The sequence below is a fragment of the Falco peregrinus genome, chromosome 7 (assembly GCF_023634155.1).
Source record: "Falco peregrinus isolate bFalPer1 chromosome 7, bFalPer1.pri, whole genome shotgun sequence".
Classification (NCBI taxonomy): domain Eukaryota; kingdom Metazoa; phylum Chordata; class Aves; order Falconiformes; family Falconidae; genus Falco; species Falco peregrinus.
Window position 1 is genome coordinate 78,678,515 of NC_073727.1, and position 16,584 is coordinate 78,695,098.

General features: G+C 38.3%; 1 protein-coding gene across 4 annotated transcripts in view; it reads left to right on the forward strand.

Moving 5' to 3' along the window:
- Nucleotides 1–16,584, forward strand: part of COL19A1 (collagen type XIX alpha 1 chain) — a 203,936-nt gene that overhangs the window by 100,805 nt on the left and 86,547 nt on the right. For all 4 annotated transcript variants that reach the window (XM_055810411.1, XM_013299754.3, XM_055810412.1 and 1 more), the window contains one exon: nucleotides 12,604–12,657. In XM_055810411.1, coding sequence (XP_055666386.1) covers nucleotides 12,604–12,657 — 54 coding nt within the window. The remainder of the gene's footprint in view (nucleotides 1–12,603; nucleotides 12,658–16,584) is intronic.

Consider the following 16,584-nt stretch of genomic DNA (forward strand, 5'->3'; position numbering starts at 1 on the left):
AGCAGGGAAAATGGAATTTTATAAATATAGAGAAAATAAGCATATTTAAGACATCTCATTTCCCACAAAATGCTAGCAAAAATATTCTTTTTTAATTTGTTCTATGTATAGATATCATAAGCTGGTTAAAGTCAAAGAATTCCCTTGTTATTTTTAGTGACAAACATTTTTAAGTAAAAGCTTGGAAATCTAAATAATGCTTTTTTAAGATATTGTAAATATTCTATTGCCAGGTTATTTTATTAAGTACTTAGTTATGAGTGCAATGCCCTGTGTACAACAGATTATTATATATATAGCATGCGTAAGTTCAAATTTGACACAGAGGACCCTATTTTCAGAAAGTTGAGGATGTGGGGACATATCCAGATAGATGTGAGGGTGCCACAGCTCCTTGTCCTCAGGTCCAACTGGTAGCAGGGCTGAGCATGCATTCCCCGTAGGTACACAAACACACACACAGACATGTCTGGCCACACAGGTCAGCAGAGGTGGACACACTCAGCACTCCCACAAACAGCACCGACAACTTCATCCTGTTACTTTCTCTGACTGATCATGACAATGGTCTGGGAATGATAAATACGTACATATATACAATGTATATATTCACCTACTTGCTAGCCAGTCCAGCTTGCTATTCACTGCTGATGTCACACACACTCGCACTGCCTGTGCTTACTCCATTTTTGGGTACCACAAAGACATTAGACCATTTTCTTTTATGAAACACGTCATCTGCTTCTGGTTTCTTTTATTACACGATAATGCTGCTACCGATAATAAAAGTAATTTAATTAATTTCAGTATTTGCTTAATTATAGTCCATTAAAAAGTCAGTGATTGGATATGTCAAATATTTGAGAATAACATATGCTTCAGTATGAAGCATTCTTTTTCCAAAAAAGGAGGTTGCAATATTCTTTTCACACCAAATAGCAAACTGTTTAGAGTTTGTCCTTTCAAACACTTGCAGAGTTATGTGTATGGTATTCACATCTATACAGTCTTTGTATCTTACTTAATGCCCTGATATGCATAAAAGACACAGTCTGGAAAGGAAAAAGAAATGCAACATTATAATGATGAAAAAAATAATGTACTAGATTCTAGTGAAGAACAATATTTTGATAATACAGGTTTTTTAAAGTTTCTACAGTTCTTAGAGGGAAAAAAGCAAATAGGTATCTTCCTTTCCTTCTTTATAGAAAAGATCTGTGTATCAGACTCAGGAAGTTGCAAATTTGTTCACTAATTCATTTTTTCCCTTTCATGTAATTTAGCTGAAGAAAATAAAATGTGAGGTCAGACATGACGATTAGTTGTCTTTTAAGTGTCAAGGAGACTTCTTCAGTATGGATCTAACTGTTACTTTGTGAGGATCTGGTATGTGCCTGTGCACCAGAAAGGAGAATTGACCTGCATATTAGTTGTATTGTGGCTAGATAGTGCTATAGAGATGGTGGAAGAGGTTTTTAGTTTCCTTGCAATGATCTGTGCCCCAAGCATGTATGAAGCCTGAAGAGAAATGTCCCCAAAACTCTCCAGGGCAAGCGCTGCTTCATAAAAGTAATAAATTCTGTCTGAAACCAAGTGATTTTGCTTACAAACTGAAATGAGAAGGCGTCCCATTAAGGAAAGTCCAGTTGGGTAAAAACAGTTGAGAATGGTGGAAGGGAGCATGGCAAAAATTAAAGCAAAGATAAAAACTCCCAAATCCCCAGGCTGTAGTTCCACAGCATAAATAGCTCTTCTCCCAGACTCAGTATTATGAACTACTTCTACACTATTCATATTAGCCATGTAATCCTAAAAACACTGTAAGAACTATCATTCATAGTGTAAATGATTATACGTTGTCTTTTCACCCTCTTCATTCCCAAGACCATAGCAGCAAGCATCTTCATTAGATCTGACAAACATTGAAGGTTGTAACCAGAGACCCATACTGTAAAAATAAATTCTACTTTACAGTTTCAAGATTAAGTTGCCATGTTTTATGGTACTTATGCATATTTTATGTTTTATGGTATCTTGATTTCCTGAAGATAAGTTAGTACTGTGTCCCAAGATCAGTGGCTGTTTGCTACGGTTCATGTCTCGCTAGAGGTAAACAGGGCCAATTCTGTCCTTCAGCTCTTGAATATACAGTCAAAATGTGTGTTGGAAGAGTTAACAGTGAAAGATTTTTAATGAACAGCCTTGATTCTAGGATCGTTACTGCAGTAGATGGATTGGAGTAGATCTTGCTTCAAATAGATTCTTACAGGCCTTGACGGGATCATGGAAATAGAAATAGGATACTTCTGGAGATATGACACAGGAAAAAGAATTGAGAATGCCTATTTTTGGGTGCTATAGGACCATAGAATGGTCCTTTTGAGCATTTCTTGTGTAAATGATGCAAAAATTATTACATCAATTCTGATAGCACCACCTGGATATGTTAGGCCTGTTTTGGATCCATGCATTGTCTTTGGTCACAGTTGTGGACACTCAGCTTTCCTGAGAGTTATACTCAGAGGCTAGTAGTGTGATATCAAAAATCAGAAGCTGCTTTCAAATTGGCTGAAGTTACTCCTTCTGTATCTTAAGTGGTTCAGTTTTGTAAAAAGGACTGTCAGAGAATTACATTTCTTTGATTATAAAATGCTGTGCAAATGTTTCAGTTGATTCAGGCACAGCAAGCTGTTTCTGCATTGGTACATCCACTGATGGTTATCTTTACACTTTCTAAAAGGAAACATTTAAATTTTAGTAAAGCACACATGAGCCGTCAGAAGGATGTTACTAACTGGCGTACTGAAACATTTTTTTTGCATAACTGCTAACTGAGAGAAGAGACAAGAGTGAGTGTGAATTGGTTTAGCAATCTGAAGACAGGTTACGACACTGTGGGAATATATGGCCCAGCAGGAAGGCTCTCTCTCCGCACCACTGTCAATAGTTATGTGTTTCTGTTGGCAAGAGCTAAAAGAAGATGAATTACATGAATGGTGGTGGCTCGGGGAAAATTCAGTCTTCAGAGTTGTTTTATTTGTGTGACTTCTGTGTGTCTGTGACTGTTATGATATATAATCATGAAAGGAAGATACATATCTCACTGTGAATAAGTAGTAGGTCAGATAGTATCAAGGTTCATTTGTCACTGAATGAAAACTTCCTATGTCAGGATCATTCATGCTGTTATCGCCAAAACGTGACATCAGTGTTTCAGTTATGAACCCTATTAAAAGTTTTAAAATGTTCCATTTGTTTGGGACTTATGCATAACATGATAAATTTATCTTCTACTTACAGTCATTTTTAGTTTTTTCTAATGTGAAAAGGATTTCTTTCTTTTTATCAAAATGCAAAATGAATTATTATGCTGAGGACAGGGGGGAAGAGGAGTAAAAATAATGAAACACTGTTAGAGCCAAGTCCAAAATACATTTGGGCAGGGAGGGAGGAATTATTGAAAGGGACTTGTTTTTGCTCAAACTGGACAGCTGAGCATGGGTCATCGACCTTCTGCTCTCGTGCAATTGCATATCAAGACAGGTGGGAAATGATGGCATTACAGAGCTCTGCTGCCCTATGCAGCTCTTCCATTCCTGTGTATTTCCATAGAAATCATACATTAGTGGAATAAGTTGGAGAAGGTCTACCATATATGCTGGTATCAGCATAAGCTAGAGTATCGGCAGCATCATGTGGGGCCAGAGCATTTTCCCCACACAAAGACCTGCACCATGGTCCTGTCCTCAGCATGGGGAGTGTGAAGGTGGCAAAAACTGAGACTGCTTCACTGCAGTCATTCCCAAGCAGCTGGTTGGTGGTACTTCAGTCCGTGGAAAGTTGTCCATAGTTAATCTACAGAAGAATCTAACAGTTGTAGAAGCTCTTGGGTTTTCATTTGTCTGTGCTTTCGGTACCTGTGAAAGTCGAAAAGGCATCAGTGACCCTGTGTCTAAATGTTTGGTCATCCCTGATGTGTAGGAAATCCTGTGCTGCTCAAAAGCACAGCAAGCATGCTCTGCCCTCCATGAAAAAATCACGGAAGAGAATGAAGTTATTGGTACTTGGAAAAAAAAAGCTGTATTTTTAAAAGTGTTCAACTGACAGATGTAGCCATTATAGTCTCTGTAAGGAATGAGGGATACTTGGAGGCAGTATGTATGGCAGAATTCATAAATGCCCAAGAGCTGTAACAAGCTGTCAGGTGGATGTACATATGCCAAACCACAAAACCGGGGAAATAATACTGCTGCTTTTTAAGATGCAAGAATGATTTTATGAATTTGTAATGGAAATTTCATAGCTCAGAAAAAGTGTGTTGCTCTGGGAAAAAAAGCAGAGCTTTGAACATTTCTGCTTGATGTCAGTTAGCAGAAAATCTCAACTGAAATCCTAGAGTGCGTGCACACTTAAAACTTCTCACTTGCAGCAGTAGCAGAGAACTCAGAAGGAAAATTCTGTGTGCCTTACTATACATTTCTGCAGTGAAAAGAGATGGGATTAGAATTGCAGCCTGTGGGTTTCTATAAATTTCTTTAAGGCAGGTATGGAAGTCTTATTAATACAATTTCATTGTTCTTGGATGATGAACTAGAGGTGGAGGAAAAGAAACAGCATTGTAGTGCAAAATATGCTAGGCTATAAAAAATACATGAAAAAATTATAAGCTTTATGTAAAATCCTAATGAAATTAGTAATTTCACTAGTTCTAAGTGTATTTGTTTGATTCATGCATTATTTGTACAAATACATTTAGTGGCTTGGATTGTTAACTTTGACATATATGTGCATAATTAAGCACTTTTAGGAAGGAGATGAAGTTTTTCTGTGTTTCCATGGAGTCAGTTAACAGTGCACAATTCAAGATATATGTATTTGTTTTGTCTCCTCAGTTATGGTGGTAGTTTTGTGGGAGTAGTCCAAAGTCATGATTGATTCTTATCCTTTTTTTTTGCTGTCTTTAATTTCTCTGGTATGTTCTTTCTGAATTGCTCTGTAAATACTATATGTCTCTTTTCTTTAGTATTTTTCCAGTGTCTTATAATACATGCTGGGAGTATATTTTGAACTTTTCTCCCTAATTATGCCAACTTTATGGAGAGCAGTTTAGTCTTTAAAGGTTTCAGTTCCCTGATAAATTGTACTGTAGCTGAGGACCCTTCAGAGAATAAACCAAAGGGATTATACCGCTCTGTTCTGTGGTTTTGTCAAGAAGTGGAATTTAGTGGCAGAAGCTGGGGACTGTTTTCTGCAGGGGCACAGCTGGCTCTGCAACTTGCCCGCTCTGGTATCCCCAGCTTAAGCCTGTGCATGCCGTGTCAGAAGAGTGACAGGTGAGGGAAGGTAGTGCAGCCATCTCTTGTAAAATATATGGTAACTATTCCTCTTGACACTCGATATGCTGCTTTTAGTTCCTGAGGAAAACAAGCATCCATCCGTACGTTCCTGTGAACCTATCCCTTTCAGGAGTTATAAAATAGTCATCCAGATGGCACCAAGTGTTTACGCAGCAGCCGAGGCTTAAGTCAGTCACAGACAGAAGTCCCCAAGACTTGCTTACTAAACAGATAGTTGAAATGTTGGCTCCCAGGTCTGGTTAAATCGAGCCGAATGAAGCTGGCGCACAAGTGCGGCGCGGAGGCGGCTGTGGGAGGAAGCTGCAGGTTCAGGCCTGGGCAGGCTCTGCCGTCACTTTTGGCTTTCCTCTCCCTAAACAAACATCAGCAACAGATTACGCAGCTTGTCCCTCAGACCTTCAGCAGTTATGTGTGTAAAGTTAAAATTCACTTTTGGCAGCATTGCCTAGGAATTTCATAAATTCATTTGATGCATTACTTGAGTCATAGTGTAATTATTTGGCATTTATACGGAGCTCCAAAGAGGAGGCATTTGGTATCCCAGCATCCTTGCTGTTGTAGTGGGCAACAGTATTTTGGATGATTCTTCCTGAAAGATTGTGTGCCAGTTTTTGCTTTTCTTGACTTCTGCACACAGTTCCTTTCTTGTCTCACAGTGGAAAAAATAAGTCATCTGAATAACTTGTATTACTTAAGAAGGGGCACGCACACACACACATCCCTCGTTAGTAAGCATCTCAGCTAATATTATCCTCTCTTTCTTTTCAGGTAATGACATAAAAATAAAGGAGAGCAAGTCTAGTTAACTAAAGAAAGTATAGACAGAAAATTGTATTTTTATTCTAAAGATCTTTTTATATATCCCTCTAAGAAAAATCTATTTGAGATTTTTTAATGGAAGTGTAATAATTTCGTGAAAATACTGAACTGTTCAGTTGTTCTGCATGAGATACGGTGATCTTTAACTCTCACAGTATAACTTGCAAATATTCTCTTCTTTAAAAAATGCTTTTAAAGTATGGAAGCAGATCCTATTAAGATTACCCTTTTAGTGAAATAGATGTTTGAGCAGTTTCAGTCTGTTTATCTTCTTTATGCAGTAATACCGATACTGAAGGTACAAGTGAAGATTGATGCCTTAGCCTCACAGAACACCTATTTTTCAAAAATTCAGTGTCTGCTAAGTTGGCACAAATGTGATTTATATGTCCTTCGTTAGAAGAATGATTTGAGAATAGTCCCATACGCAGTAGACACCAATGTAAAGAATCATTTCAAAGTACTCCCCAGGATTTTAAATAATACTTTTTTTTTGCTTAGAAAATAAAGCCATGTCTATTAAAAGTACTAGTTTCATAAAGTGTGAACTTCTGTGAAATTACTCTTCCAGTTTCCCTTTGAAACTATTATCTCTGAAGCAAAGCAGATTTCAAGTTACCAGAGAGCGCTACAGAAATGACCAAACCCAAAGCATAATGAGATCAGCAAGGAACCTATTTTCTGTTCACGTCAGTAATAGATTACCATGAAAATGTAGCTGATCATGTTTTCTGGCAGACTGAAATACTTCTGCTAACTGCTGTCTCCTTTCCCACAGAAGTAAATGGGTTGGCAGCACTTTTGAAAGCCAAATTGTGGCCTATTCAACTTTCCACTCCTAAGCAAAACAGTATGATTACCACAGTAGCAATAAAAGGCCAAACAGGGGGTACAAATCTTTCAGCTTGCCATCTCAACTTACTTCAGTAAGGATGAGAATGAGACCAGGTTGTATTTGGAAATGCTGATGATAGAGGTATTTGAGATAAGTGGTAGTCTAATTCCCCTCACTGAATGGTAGTACAAGAAATTAGTCATCCATCTGTGATTTTCCTCTGCCATTTTTCCCATTCTAGCAGAATTTTATAAGTGAGGTGTGTCTGCATGCTCTGTGGATTTTCGTGTGGGTGGTGTTGGACAGTCTTGTGGACAAGAAAAAGAAACAATCATAGCCATATTCTAAGATCTCTCTCTTCCTCACTCTCCTGTTTGAGCTTTGAGGTGGGTCAGCAGGACAATGGCAGCAAGTAAACTATCTTGAAGATATCTGGGAAGCCAACACTGTAAGCCACCTTGACTGTGGGTAAACTTTATATTTCAGCTCCTTTGCTTGCTGAGGGTAATAGCCCATTCTTACACAAGAGGAGGGCACGCGTTTCCCCTCCATATGATACAGACCAAAGAGGAAAATATCCTCAAAATAGCATAGAAGAATCACAGTGACAATCGTGACCTGCACAGTAGAACTTGTCTGGTAACACTTCCAGATAGGTAGATGAATTTAAGATCTAATTGAACTGCATCTTGATGCATCCCGTCTGGGATGCTGGGACGTTCTTGAATGAGTACAGCCACAGCAGTACCATCCATCCCACAATGATCCATGATCACACATTATGTTATGTCAGGAACTTGGAAATCCGTGGTTGCTTTTTACCTGACTATTGATTTGTGTGATTCTGTGCTGGTCTGCTTGTGGGTTTTACAGAAGGATCATTGTTTATGTAGTACATCAGCATGACAGATATTTTTTGTCCTGGTGAGAACTGTACATTGAAGAAATACGTCAAACCCCTCCAGTGGGAATTGCCCACCAATTCTCTTTTAAAATGGTTTGTGTTGATTTTGTTTCAGTACAGCTATACCTTTCTGTTTGTAAACATACTGTTTTCAAATTACTTAGCTGAATCATGTCTATTATAGCTGTGTCTTTTTAAAGTAGCAAGTTTTATCATTATAAAAGCTCACATATTCAAGTGGTTTAAAACACTACCAAGGTGTTTCTGCATGCCTAATTTGGGCTTTGCCTCTGTTTTCAATTGACTCATCTCACTAAACTACATATACTTTCTTTCTGCCTAGTAGCATTTATTCCACATAAATTGAGGTCATGTGTTTGCTGGAATTCATAGTGAGGAAAAAAATAGGTAAGTAGTTTGGGTATAGAACACAGAAACCAGTCTGTAATGAAATAATTTTTGTGCCTTAATTAGATCTGCCTTGCTATTGTTAGCATTTGTATTGTATTCTAATTTGTGTTGAGAAGGAAAGGCTGCCAGCTCAGAACCTATTTCAGCAACATTACCTATGAGTATGTAAGGCAGCTGTCTAGCTTTCTGCTTAAAAAACTATCACCTATGTTTTGAAGCAACTTTCAGAATACAAAAAAATGTTGTCTAATATTTTACTCTTTTGCCATCGTCCATAAGCTTCCAGAGGAAGTAATACAAATTACAATTTCAAGTAACTTCATTCTCTCACTTCAGCTGGGATTTTTCTTTTTGTTTGTTCTGGTTTATTTTAATTCACTAAGGGGTCACAATAAAACCTTTGCTTTTGTTCAGTGTGCATTCCTAGGCAGTTACTCTAAGCTATTAAATTTATGAACCAGGTCGCCACCATGTCTCTGCGGATGCTTGTTGTGATGTATCAGGCATTTAAAAATGTTTTTGTACCTCCAGGTTCACATGACAGGATTTTAACCCTTTTGTAATAAGTGGTTTCTGATAGCTACATGCCAGCTAACACACTTTAAATTGATAGTTTATGAAATTTAAAACAGCTTAACTGGCTCAACTGTTAGATTACTTTTCTGTTACTTCCAAACACATTTTTCTTCTACCATTTCAATTTTAATAACTCTTAATAGATTTTATCTCCTGATACTTGAAAAAAATATTGTTAAGTATTAAAATATTAATTCCTACATATATTTTCAATGTCATGCAAGATTTTAAAAGCTAACTTATTCTTCTGTAGCTTTTTTTCTTAAACCTGTCATTTTTCCTATATTCCCTCAACTAAAGATTATTCTAAGTTTTGGCAACATTTTGTTTGAAAATCTGACAGCATGTGCTTCATAGCATGCTTGCTTTTTCTTTATTTAGCTTTACAACCAGCATCTTTTCCCTTACCAACGCCTATGGTTTACCTCTTATAAAGGAATTCACAAGTTTCCACTCTCAATTTTCAAGAACTTGTGCAAGCTTCTTGTGCCTGTCTGTGCATCGTGTTTCACCTGTTTTCATAGCCATCTTCGCTCATTGTAATAGATTTTCTAAGTTTCAGATGTACCCGAGCCCATTTCCAGCTTACTGACTCTTTTTTCCCCAGACTACATGGTAATGTTTGAGAGATTTGCACTTGATGTTTCTCAAGCTGCTTCAGGCATGTAAATCCAAGGGGCTTGCCTGGTGTGTGACAGGTACAAGCCCTAAAGACTTCATATGTTATTTCAGTTGGCTTCTACATAAAGTGGGTAGAAGGCTACCACCTTCCAACCTCAAAGGTGGCCTGGCACATCAGGAAAATCCTGTGCATATCAGGCTACCTGTAAGGATGCATTATATTTTCCTGCCGGTCTGATGCTACAGGAATGGGCTGTTCTTATATCTCACTTTGCCTTGCGCTATTCCTACGCCTCCTGTTGTTCACTGCCATACCATCCTCTTGCCAGTGCGAGACTATCAGGGTGACAGACAGTGAATCATTTTGATAGCTTTGGATGTTGTTTGCCTGGGGAAATGCCAGAGGTAAAATGGATTTCTTTCTGACATAAATGTTTTCAACACAATCAATGGCATATCCCGCGAGGCCACATGCATATACTCGGTCTATATTCTGTCCCTTTCTGTCTGCGGTGGTGGGCTCCCTTGGTGGGCTTTGTCTACCCACTGTGCTCTCTGTGACTTGAGGCAGTCAAGAATCTGATCTTTGATTTCCAAATGGAGATCTCTAGAAGTTAAATAGGCATAAGACCTACGCAGATACTTTGTCTTCCTACAAATACGTACTTCTGTGCTAAACTGTTACATTCATTGCCAAGATTTATAGAAGTTCAACAGGGGGTGTTTTATTTGTTCCTTTAGGCAGATTTCACTGTAGGGTTTTCCGTTTAATTCTTCGCACAGGTTTCTTCTTCAGTTGTTTTTCCAGGATCTCATCCAGTGAATGCTGAACAGGGATAGCATTGCTAAGTCAGTACCGTTACCAGGTTCTGACAGTTTTACAGCCATATTAGTTAACATGGTTCATGTTGTCTTACCACTTTTTAAAGCAAAGATCCCACTGAAGTTAGTGTGAACTTTTACCTCAGTTTCAATGTCAGGATGTGGCTCCTTGTACAGGGTAGTCCTCCCTGCCTAGTTTCCAATTGTAAGCTGCTCTCCTCCCTTTCCTCGAAGATAAACCTCCTTATCTGGTTCCTTTTTCTTGACAATGATATTGTAGAGAGAAGAAAAAGAATAAAAGTCAGTCTTGGACAGAAATGTTGGTTATTAATTATCATTATTGTGCAGTTACATTCTTGTGTAATTTTTGTCCCCTTGGAGCCTTTTTGTACAGATATGAGAGGCTAAGTATTTCCTCCTCCATAAAACAGACATTACAGGTTTTCATCTCACTCCCCTGCATAAAGTTGTCCCTATAAATGAAATATTAACAAAACATAACTCCACCTCTTCCTGAATTCTCAGAATCTTTCCACAAATGTAGAATACTGCTAACACTTGGACAGTCAGAATTCTCTGCAAGTTCCAAACTATCCTGAGGAAAAATAGAGAAATTTTATGGAGGTCATATTCACATACTGCTTTATGGGTTTGTGCATGTATAAGCTACTTAACTGCACTGTAATTAACTTACCATGATTTATTTGTTGGACACAACATTGTCATGCATAGTCTAGTTCCATAAACTTTTGCAGAGAAAGATGGAAATGGTGCGCATCAGTTGTGTAAATGATCCTGAACCTTACCTTGTTTACATTATAAACTGAAGTGAAATACTATCTGAGGTAGTGTTCTAGCTTAAGTGTTTGAAAGTAGAGAAATGATAGGAATAGAAAAACTCTTGAACTGACTACTTTTATTTAAAATTTGAGTCATACTTAATTCTAAACAACTTAAAACATCACTGGTAGATACATGATCTAGCAGCTTTGGCATGCCCACTAGTTTCTCAAGTGTATCTTGGGAATTAGAGATTATAAATGAACTTTTAAAATTCATTTCTGGAAATCTGGATGCTTTAAAAACGTGATTCTCGAAGGGCTTTAGTTTACCCTTACTGGGGCAATAAATACGTGTAATTGAGTTTAAATAAAGAGTTCAGAGTTTGATCAAAGATGTAACTCAAGTTGAAGCAATATGTGAGTCTGAGTAATTTAAATGGTTAAGAATTTAACATATTAATATTTCAAACTTTTACATAAACTGAAGATAAGTTATTTAATTTTGTGATAGCCTGTTAGAATATGCAGTATTGCGTTCGATACTTTTTTTAAAATTATAAAAAGTACTATAGTTCAGTACTATTTGCTGATTACATTGAAACAGATTTCATATTTCTTGTTGCTATAATGGAAATTGGATAGCTTCCTCGAAGTAATTTTTTTTAGAAATTGTGTTCCAAGGTGACATAAAGTTAAGGGGCAAGGGACACTGTTCCAAGTACAGAGGTGTTATTTGAAGGCTTTATGTTTATATTGTACATTAATCAGATATAAAATTAAAGCCCCAAAGTGTTGGAAACAGTCTGTGATTCTGTCTGTGACTGCAAAGGCAGATTCTTGCGCTGAGTTCAGAAGGCAGGCTCACAAGTCAAGGCTACGTTCAAAACACCCAAAGCTCCTGTGCCTGGTCAGGGGAGAGGGCGACACAGAAGTGGCTCTGAAGGGTTTTAAAAAGCTGAGCCAGGGACACAGAGGAAGCTGCATGGGGCTGGTTCTTTCAATACAGCAAGCATACGGCCTTCTGCTATATTTAGTCCCATTTCCCTCCCCTCCCTTCCCTTCCCCTCCCCCTTCAGGGACTATATTTGAATTTGAGTTGTAGTGTAAGGTGTCATTCATTTAATGTAGCATTTCTTCCTTTTTTTCTTATGGCATCCGAACTTAACAAGATGAATCACTTTTCATGTAACAATGTAGTTAAACATAGCTATGCTTAAGTAGCACTCACTTACCTCTTCTTTTCCAAATGCTTTGGCCTTTATAAGGAGGAATGTAATTAGTAATTATTGTTTGCATTTTTTCTCACACCTGAATATAACATTATCCTGAAAGAAGTTATTATGAATAACCTATTTTTATTATTAGAAATAAATGCTTTGTCTTGACATCTGACTCTTTGGCTTAGTCTTACTTCTATAGAATAATGTAAGATAAATAACACTGAATGCTACATTTGTTTAACGTTTGTATTTTCAGGGTTTGCCAGGACTGGAGGGTCCCCAAGGTCCACCTGGCAAAGAAGGTCAAAGGGTGAGTAAACTTGCTGAACAGCTGGTGAGCGTGCTAACTGACCTTGATGTGTGACTTCTTTCTAAGCACTAATAAAAAATGGAAAGGTAGCAGCTGAGTATGAAGCATGCTGACAACAAACCGAGCTCTGACATTTGAGGTTTCTCTTCAGTTGAAGGCGATTTAACAATTTCAACCATCTAAATTGTTTTAATGACTGGCAGCACAGATGTAGATATTGTCATTTGTGCAACATGTTTCTGCTGTAATTTTAAGTGAAAGAATATTAAAATTGCACAGAAGTTTTCATTTTATTGCAGGGACAGACCTGACTATGCCTAAGATATATAAAAATATGAACTTAAGGTCATTATCTAAAAGATTAGGAGAAACCAGTACTAGTGACCCAAGTTTTGTTGCAGATGCAGTTATGCAAGTGTCAAAGCCTAACATGTATATACAAAGAAGAGAGATATGGCAAGGGGTGTGAGGGAGACATTATGCCCAAGACATGAAATAAATCTTCGGTTATTCAGAATTTTAATATAATGAAGTAACTGACTGACTGGTTTCTCTGTGTTATGTTTTTGTTCTCCCTGACTTACTGAATTTGATAGTTCAATAGAACAGATAATGAATATTTATGATTGCAGTATCACAAGAAATAATTCAGTTTTGACAGCGTATAGTCTAGTCTGTTCCTAAAAGTTTGGGAAGATATTCAGACTCAAACATTTCAGTATTTTATGAATTAAATTGTGTCCAGCTTGTGTTTTCAGAGTTGGGTGTCTCAGTAATTCTTGGTTTGTTTAGGCAACTTGATATTTAGTATCTCAGTTAAATTATCTGTAGTGGAAGAATTTGGTATTACTCATCATTAATCTTAGTCAACTACAGTGAATTATTAAAAGCCAGATTAGCAACTCCAGTAATAGAAATAATAATAACAGAAGACCAGTTCTTGAACTAAGAAACTAATGGTGTATAGGCCCCAAAGCTATGTTTTTTATTGTTTTTTAATATATAAAAATAGTACTAAATTTCACTGAAGTTGAACATGAAAATTTGAAACCTCAGGTTATTTAAGTTTCACAGTAAGGATTGAGAATTCATTCAGGAAAAGTCAATGTAGTAAGGGAGAATCAAAAGTTATGTGGTGAATATGCTATTAAAGCATATTTAGTAGTATATTAAAATGCTATCATGCTATTAAAGATTTTGTAATTACTATTACTGTTATGTAATTAAATATCCAGGATACAGAAAAGCTATGGATATTCAGTTTTAGCATATTTAGAGTTTTTCTGTGGAGTACTGAATCTGAAGAAACAGACAGTTTCTTAGTTCTTCCTTAGGAACATTTATAAAAGTGGCTGTGTTTTAGAGACATTGCTTTTTGAACTAATTTTTTGAGGCAAATATTCAGAGTTAGCACACTGTATTATATATAATGGTGGATAAATGAATTTGGAAATACTTTTCTTTGCTATTTTGCAGTGGGAATTAGGGGGTTGACATTCATCATAGACATTTCCTATTGGCACATGAATTTGAACTGCTGTCTCACTCCAATATCTAGAAAAACAGGAGCACTGATTGTCTTATAATCTTGGCCATGCACGCAGTTGCCTTGAGCCAAACAATGGGAACAGCAGACTGTAAAGCTTCAGCATCTGTCTTGATCTTTCTAATGGTGAGATGCTCACAATACTGCTGCTGCTAGCTACCCCCACCCAAGCATTAATAACATAGTTTGCAATCTTAATTCGACTCCCATGTGCACTTGCATTTCCAACACATTTAATTACATAATAACATACTGTTTGTAACAAGATCTCAGCTCTGTTTAATGGCAAACAGGACGCTGCACATGTAATGGCTATTAAACATTATTCCTTTTTATTTAATTGTAGATCTCATGTTCCTCTGTTCTACTTTCAGCAGATCCTCCAAATCTTTCACATTATATGAAGTTATTGGTTTTGTCATGGACTATCTTCTGAAGATTGAGGCATAATATTGAGTGTGTAACTGATTAATTTTCATCATGTTGTTCAGATCTGAAAGTGATACTGTGCCCATTTTGCAGACTGGAAGTAAAACATACTAGGAGAAAAACTTACTCCAAAACATTTGAAAATATCTATTCAATTTTTATACAACACTTTGAAAACATCATTATGTTTTTAAAACTTCCCATTTGCATTGTACTTTTTAAATTCAAAGCTTAATTTCCACTTACATCAGGAGCATTTTTAACTGTTCAACTCCTTTGACAATTGGGCTTAGATTAATAATGAGTTGAGAGTAGAAACATAAAGGGTGTATGTTTGAGACTCCTCAATACACATTAAAGCAAGATATAAAGAACCATATAAACATAAAGCTATAAAGAGGAAGATTAACAATGTTAATGGTGATATTGTCAAAAACTGAAAGAAACATGTAGAAGGCTCATGTTCGATCTAGTGACTTAGGAAATGAGCAGTACTGAGATGGGAAGGGAAGAAAAAAAGCCATGCCAGTGGATTTCTTCCCTCTTTGAATTGAGCCTGCATTTTCATTTCTAGACTGTTCTAGGTGGGATTTTGTTACGTCATAGAATCATTTAGGTTGGCAAAGACCTTTGAGATCATCAAGTCCAACCGTTAACGCAGGACTGCCAAGTCCACCACTAAGCCATGTTACCAAGCACTGCGTCTACACATCTTTTAAACAACTCCAATGATCATTCTACCACATCCCTGGAGCAGTCTGTTCCGATGCTTGACCACCCTTTCAGTGAAGACATTTTTCCTAATATCCAATCTAAACCTCCCCTGGCACAAGTTGAGGCCATTTCCTCTTGTCCTGTGGCTTGTTATCTGGGAGAAGCGACTGACACCCACCTGCGTTACAGCCTCATTTCAGGTAGAGAGCAGTAAGATCCCCCTTGAGTCTACTGTTCTCCAGGCTAAACAACCCCACCTCCCACAACTGCTCCTCATAACACTTGTGCTCCAGACCCTTCACCAGCTTCGTTGCCCTTCTCTGGACACGCTCCAGCACCTCAGTATCCCTCTTGAAAGCCCAAAACTGAACACAGGATTTGAGGTGAGTGCCAAGTACAGGGGAACAATTAGTTCCCTAGTCCTGCTGGCCACACTGTTTTGGATACCAGCCAGGCTGCTGTTTGCCGCCTTGGCCACCTGGGCACACTGCTGGCTCACGCTCAGCCAGCCATCAGCCAGCACCCCCAGGTCCTTTACCACCAGGCAGCTTTCCAGCCACTCTGCCCCAAGCCCATAGCATTGTGTGGGGTTGCTGTGACCCCAGTGCAGGACCCAGCACTGAGCCTCACTGAACCTCATACAGCTGGCCTTGGCCCATTGACCCAGCCTGTCCAGATGCCTCTGCAGAGCCTTCCTGCCCTCAAGCAGATCAACAGTTCCCCCCAACTTGGTGGTGTCTGCAAACTACTGAGGGTGCACTTGATCCCCTCATCCAGCTCATTGATAAAGATACTGAACAGAGCTGGCCCCACACTGAGCCCTGGGGAACACCACTTGTGACCAGCCGCCATCTGGATGTAACTCCACCACTACTCTGGGCTTGGCCAGCCAGCCAGCTTCTTACCCAGCAAAGAGCACACCCATCCAAGCCATAAGCAGCCAGTTTCTCCAGGAGGATGCTGTGGGAGATGGTGTCAAAGGCTTTACTAAGGTCCAGGTAGACAACATCCACAGCGTCTCCCCACTAGGTGGGTCACCTTGTCATAGAAGATCAGGTTTGTCAAGCAGGACCTGCTTTTCATAAACTCATGCTGTCTGGGCCTGATTCCCTGGTTCTGCTGCATGTGCTGCGTGATGGCACTCAGGATGATCTGCTCCATAATCTTCCCTGGCACCAAGGTCAGGCTGACAGGCCTGTAGTTTCCTGGATACTCCTCCTTGCCCTTGTTGTAGATGA